At 47.1% G+C, this 7137-nt stretch overlaps 1 protein-coding gene across 2 annotated transcripts in view; it reads left to right on the forward strand.

Moving 5' to 3' along the window:
- Positions 1 to 4800, forward strand: part of cica (capicua transcriptional repressor a) — a 47760-nt gene extending 42960 nt beyond the window's left edge. For both annotated transcript variants that reach the window (XM_056424575.1, XM_056424656.1), the window contains exons 21-22: positions 1431 to 1556; positions 1689 to 4800. In XM_056424575.1, the coding sequence (XP_056280550.1) occupies positions 1431 to 1556; positions 1689 to 1963 (401 nt within the window). In that variant the 3' untranslated portion in view covers positions 1964 to 4800. The remainder of the gene's footprint in view (positions 1 to 1430; positions 1557 to 1688) is intronic.
- The last annotated feature ends 2337 nt before the right edge of the window (positions 4801 to 7137 follow it).

Raw genomic sequence — 7137 nt, forward strand, 5'->3', positions numbered from 1 at the left:
TACGACCCAGTACGGCCCAGTATGATCCAGTACGACCCAATATGACCCAGTATGACCCAGTGTGACCCAGTATCCAGTATGACCCAGTATGACCCAGTATGACCCAGTATCCAGTATGACCCATTATGATCCAGTATGACCCAATATGACCCAGTATGACCCAGTGTGACCCAGTATCCAGTATGACCCAGTATGACCCAGTATCCAGTACGACCCAGTATGATCCAGTACGACCCAATATGACCCAGTATGACCCAGTATCCAGTACGACCCATTATGATCCAGTATGACCCAGTATGACCCAGTATGACCCAGTATCCAGTATGACCCAGTATGACCCAGTATCCAGTACGACCCAGTATCCAGTACGACCCAGTATGACTCAATATGACCCAGTATGACCCAGTACGACCCAGTATGACCCAGTATGACCCAGTATCCAGTACGACCCAGTATGACTCAATATGACCCAGTATGACCCAGTACGACCCAGTATGACCCAGTATCCAGTACGACCCAGTATGACTCAATATGACCCAGTATGACCCAGTACGACCCAGTATGACCCAGTATCCAGTACGACCCAGTATGACTCAATATGACCCAGTATGACTCAATATGACCCAGTATGACCCAGTACGACCCAGTATGACCCAGTATGACCCAGTATCCAGTACGACCCAGTATGACTCAATATGACCCAGTACGACCCAGTACGACCCAGTATGACTCAATATGACCCAGTACGACCCAGTATGACCCAGTATGACCCAATATGACCCAGTATGACCCAGTATGACCCAGTATGACCCAGTATCCAGTACGACCCATTATGATCCAGTACGACCCAGTATGACCCAGTATGACCCAGTATCCAGTACGACCCAGTATCCAGTACGACCCAGTATGACTCAATATGACCCAGTATGACCCAGTACGACCCAGTATGACCCAGTATGACCCAGTATGACCCAGTATCCAGTACGACCCAGTATGACTCAATATGACCCAGCATGACCCAGTATGACCCAGTATGACCCAGTACGACCCAGTATGACCCAGTATGACCCAGTATCCAGTACGACCCAGTATGACTCAATATGACCCAGTACGACCCAGTATGACCCAGTATGACCCAGTATCCAGTACGACCCAGTATGACTCAATATGACCCAGCATGACCCAGTACGACCCAGTATGACCCAGTATGACCCAGTATCCAGTACGACCCAGTATGACTCAATATGACCCAGCATGACCCAGTATGACCCAATATGACCCAGTACGACCCAGTATGACCCAATATGACCTAGTATGACCCAGTATAAACCAGTACTACCCAGTGCATCGGGGTGCAGCCAGTTTGGGAGCGGCTGCAAAAAGAGAGGGGTTCATTAAAAAATGACCCGGTGTTCTCCTCGTCCCACCAGGTGCGGAGGGAGAGGATCTCCTCGGGGACTTGGACCGGGTCCCCTACTCGTCTCTGCGCAGAACTCTGGATCAGCGCCGGGCGCTGGTCATGCAGCTGTTCCAGGAGCACGGCTTCTTCCCCTCAGGTAAACAACCGGAACTGGAGAAGAACGACCTGGAGACGCGACTGCAGCCCGACAGAGTACCACGCGGGACGTATTATCCTGCTTGGCATTGATAACAACCGCTCTGGCTCCTCCCCCTCTCACCCCCTCCAGCTCAGGCCACCGCCGCCTTCCAGGCGCGCTACTTGGACACCTTCCCCTCCAAGGTGTGTCTGCAGCTGAAGATCCGCGAGGTCCGCCAGAAGATCATGCAGACGGCCGCGCCCGGGACCTTCGAGCCGGGCGTGTTGGCCGGGTTGGCCGAAGCCGGGCCCGCCCCGCCCCACGGCGCCTCCTCCTTCATTCAGTCAGCCCGGGAGGACGCGGGGGCGGAGCCTCAAGGAGACAAAGTCCGGAGCCCCGATGACACGAGAGGCGAGCGGTCCTAAAGCCGAGAGAAGAATGTTCCACTGGCACTCGTCTCCACCAGACCGGGGCAACAATGACCTCTGAATACGGGGTGCGCTTGATTCGTCCGATCAGACTTTAAAGGGAGAGAAGTGAAAAGCCTCTAAAGTGGACGAATCACACGCCCCAACGAGTCGAGCGCGTCTCAACATTTTGTCTTTACCCCCCAAAAGTATCCAGAAGATGTTCAGTTCCCACTCGGCCCAGGTCTGCTCAGCACGTGTACACTAGTGTGTACACACACACTCTGTAGCGCACACTCTCCCAGCACACACACACACACACACACACCCTTACCAAATCAGACTGTTACTCTTGGTTGGTGGTGCCACCAAGGAGCATGACACACACAAAAGGCACTTTGTCACTTATTGTGCAGATGCAGTTTGCGGTTGCCAGCCAGCCCTCAGATGCCATTGACTCCTCCTCCTCCTCCTCCTCCTCCTCTTCGGCCCTTCCACTCCTCAGCACAGTGGTCGGAACGCAAAACACAACCCCAACGACCTCCACTGATACACCACGGCCCCTCGATGCTGCAAGACAGACAGCGCACGTACACACACACACACACACACCTGTTGCAGTGTGAGCACTCATACACAAACAAAAGTCAAACGTGGTCTGAAGCCATTGGCCTGCACAGTTTTTAGTGATTGTAGTGAGAAGAGAAACTGAAAGCTTGAAATCGATTTGCTCCTGGAGAAGAACAAGAAGAAGAAGAAGAAGATAACAAAAGATTAAAAAGGAAGGCAGGAATTTGGGGACGTCGTGTGTGACCAATCTTTGCACCTTCAGTTTCTTACCATAATGAAAAACTCAAGTCCTCATTGGCGGGAGCTGATTCTATATGTCTGTCTGTCTGCCCCCCCCCCCCAATAACCCCTGTTCAACAGGCCCTATAAAGAGATTATGTAAAGAGACTATTTTGGTTGCGAGGCTTCGAAGAATCTAGTTTTAAGTTTGACACTGACTGACCGAGAAGAAGAAGAACGGCGGACGATGCTCATTGGATGGAAGATTCATATTCCACCTATAGGAAGACAAGATAATAATAATAATACTAGAGGAATAAGGACGACGACACGATGAAGCTCACCAACGGAGAGAGGAGGTCCTACGTGAACTCCTTTGACTCTCCCCGTGGATATAGTTGCTTTCTTCTCGTTATCGTTGCCGTAGCATTGCCACTTTCATTTCACTGCACACCCTGTGTGTGTATGTGACAAATAAAACATCTTGATCTTGATCTTGGAAATAACCCGTTATATACCGTGGCCTGTTTTTTCTCTTGTGGCTCTATTGTGTTTCTTCTCCAGCATAAAAATTTTTTTTTTTTAAAATCAACAAAAAAAAGAAGTAAACTCTGGACAAAAAAGGAGACTTAATCAGTCTGCGCCCCACACCCTACTTTTTAATTGTACCTGGGGGCGGTTCTCACCCCCCCCCCCTTAACCCCAGCCCCTCCTCTTCAATTTCTCACCAGACACAGAAGTGAGGGGAGGGGGGGGGGGGAGCAGGGGGCGTTTTGTCGTTTTGTAAAAACGTTGAAATCAGGTGTTTGCACAATTCGTGCGGCCCGTCTCGCCGCAAGTTAAATCAGGAAAGTATTGTTTTTAGAGATTGTTTTAGTAGAAAAAAAATAATAATAACTAACTTATTCCTCTCCCTGCCCCCCCCCCTCCCCCCTTTTGAACTCTTTTCTCCTCAGTCCTCTTCTTTACCTCGACCCCTCAAGTGTTGTTAGAAAGTGCCCTGAAGCACTGGTCCCGGGTCAAGCGCTATGTAGCTCAGGATGGTTCTGGTTAGGGTTAGTTCAGGGAAAGCAGATCCTAGACCAGCCCTGGAGGGCAGTCTCTGGAGCCCCTCCCCCGTTTCCCTCTCTTTTCGACACTTTATCCGTTTCCCCTCAAATGGTGCAATAGGACTTTTTTGGGGGGGGGGGGCTCTGTGCCATAGATATTAAATCCAATGCAGTCAGTGAGAGGAATGTGCTGTTGTGATACTGTCTTTAACTGGTATGAAGCAAAAACAAAAAAAAGAATCACACAATTATTGTAATTGTTGAAGAGATAGAGTATAACTTACTAAAAGTCAAAGACAATTTTTGAATAGCACTTTTTAGCTCTTTGCTTCCTCGGCGAAGAGCGGGGGGGTAGTTATTATTATGGGTATCTCTTTTATTTCTCTGTATACAGTTGGATGTGTGAAAAAAAATATATACCGGTATTTCCATATATGTGCATTTAGGTCTGTGCTCGGGTGTGTGTGTATGTTTTGGCACATGCAGGTGGCGTGTGAACACGACCAACCTCTCGCTCTTTCTCCACACAGCAACATTATCAATAGTATATTTTTCATTGTATTCTACATTCTATATTCTACTCTAGAGACAGTATTTTTATAGTCACCATGACTATTTTGTCCACCATCTTGACTGTTATCAAGCCCAGTTGATTCAGGATATATATGACACATATATATTCAGGATATACTATATATAGATATATATATATGGATACACACAGGTAATAGAGGACTATCAATTCACATTTCTTTGGGGTTAGGGCTGTAAACGTGTCCGTCTGCATGCATGTGCAATCACGTGCACGCGTGCACACACCCACACAGAAATATGTGCATCCACACATGTTTGTGTGTACACTGTATGATTGTGCTTAAAAATAAACTGTCCTTTGGAGAAGGAATTTTAGGATGAGCGAGATGAGTGTAATCTCATAACCAGGCATGTTGACCATGTGCAATATTTCTAAACGACAACAAAACTAAATATTGAAAATATTAAAGTTCTAACACAATGTCCCATGTCCGTGTATTTATTTCACATGCTTGGATTTCTCCTGTGTTTGTAAAATAACAACAACAATAAAAGATGTGTCTTATTTATTAATCATTGAAATATCTCCTTCCAGAATGGCAGCGGGCACAAGAGAGAACAGCTGATGCAAAGGAATCCACACACGACCACATTTGACTATAAACAAATGAACCCAGCAGGCAAATAAATCCCAGAGATCTTCAGACATCACGGTTGTATATTTTTCCAACTGGCCTTTATGTGCATCCTATGTGCAAGTGCGCTTATTGGATTAGTCGCTTTTCAGATGCAGGTCATATTGGGTCAGGTGGGTTAAGGTAAGGAACCCTGGTCAGAGAGCCTTCCACGTCTTCAAGAAAACACTCTGGGAAGGAAAACATTACAACATTCTGTCCACTTCAAAACAAATAAGCCCCCTAGGCCTTTGAGATACTGAAGTATGTTGTTTTACCCCCCAAATACATATTATATTACTGATTATATTGAATAGATAGATAGATATATACTTTATTAATCCCCAAGGGGAAATTTGTCGAGACAGTAGCAGCAACACACAAGAATAAAAAACAAAACACAAAATATAAGAAACAGGGATGAAAGATATAGACGTGTACAAGTAAGATAAAGTAAAATACAAAACAAAATATATATGTAAATATACAACACACATGCATACACAACACACAACAACACTGACAAATCAAATACAAAAATATTAAATATAGACAGAGTGCAAAAAGCAAAGTGTGTGTATGAGTGCAGAGCAAGTGAAATGAAATGTGTGTGTATGTGTGTAGTGCAAACAAATGAGATGTGTGAAGTGCAGATCAACACTATGATCTGGCAAGAGGTGATCTGTTGTAGAGCCTCATAGCCGTCGGCAGGAATGTTCTCCTGTATCTGTCCTTGTGGCAGCGGAGCGTGAGGAGACGTCTGGAGAAAGTACTCCTCTATCCCTGTAGGAGGTGGTGGAGAGGGTGGTCCGGGTTGTCCAATATGGACACAAGTTTCTTCAACGTCCTCCTCTCCACCACCTGTTCCAGGAGCTCCAGCTGGCAGCCGATGATGGAGCCAGCCTTCCTAACCAGTTTGTTAAGACGGCTGGTGTCACCGGCTCCGATGCTGCTCCCCAGCAGACAATGGCAAAGTGCAGCACACTGGCCACAACCGACTGGTAGAATAACTCCAGCATCTTGCTGCACACGTTGAAGGATCGAAGCTTTCTCAGGAAAAAGAGTCGACTCATCCTCTTGTACACAGCGTTGATGTTGGCCTTCCAGTTCAGTCGGCTGTCGATGGAGACGCCCAGGTACTTGTACTCCTCCACCATGTCCACGCCCACTCCCAGGACACTCAGAGGTGTAGGAGCTGTCGCCTTCCTCCTGAAGTCCACCACCATCTCTCTGGTCTTGGCCACGTTCAGCCGCAGGTGGTTCTCATCGGCCCACTTTACAAAGTCACTCACCACTGCCCTGTACTCCTCCTCCCGTCCATCCCTAATACACCCGACCACTGCAGAATCATCAGAGTACTTCTGCAGATGGCATGACTCCGTGTTGTACTGGAAGTCACTGGTGTACAGGGTGAAGAGGAAGGAGACAGAACAGTTCCTGTGGGGCTCAACATCACTGACCACCGTTCCAGACAGCACACGGCCCATTCTGACAAACTGTGGTCTGCCTGTGAGGTAGTCAGTGATCCAGGAGATGGTGGACGCGTCCACACCGGCCACCCGCAGCTTCTCACTCAGCAGCAGTGGCTGGATGGTGTTAAATGCACTGGAGAAGTCAAAGAAAGTGACTCTCACAGAGACACCGGTTCCATCCAGGTGCGACTGAGCTCGTTGCAGCAGGTAGATGATGGCGTCGTCCACTCCCACATGAGGCTGGTAAGCAAATTGCAGAGGGTCCAACGACGATTTCACCCCAAACAAATATAAGCAATATCACAATGCTGAATCTCCCACCAAGTGTCTTTTTGAAGAAGAAAATGTTTTTTATTATTGTTTCTTGTATTGGTTAATGTAGTTTTACAAGCAGAACAAATACCAATTAGTGTATACAATTAGGTTACAAATTGCTTAATGGGCCAGCTACACTACTGTAATGTACAACATAATATATGTAGCATTAGGTTGTGCCAAATTCTGTGGATTTATGTAAAAGCTAAACTGTTTAGTCTTTTATTTTTATGGTACTAAATTGTGAGCGTTTCTCTTTCCTCGGTCTACATTAAGACATTTTGAATTTGTAGTCGTCTTGGTTCGTTAAAGCCTGCGCAGCAAACCTGAGCAACAGCTCCTCCGGACTCCATCTCCCA

This window comes from Pseudoliparis swirei, chromosome 1 (genome assembly GCF_029220125.1).
Source record: "Pseudoliparis swirei isolate HS2019 ecotype Mariana Trench chromosome 1, NWPU_hadal_v1, whole genome shotgun sequence".
Lineage (NCBI taxonomy): Eukaryota > Metazoa > Chordata > Actinopteri > Perciformes > Liparidae > Pseudoliparis > Pseudoliparis swirei.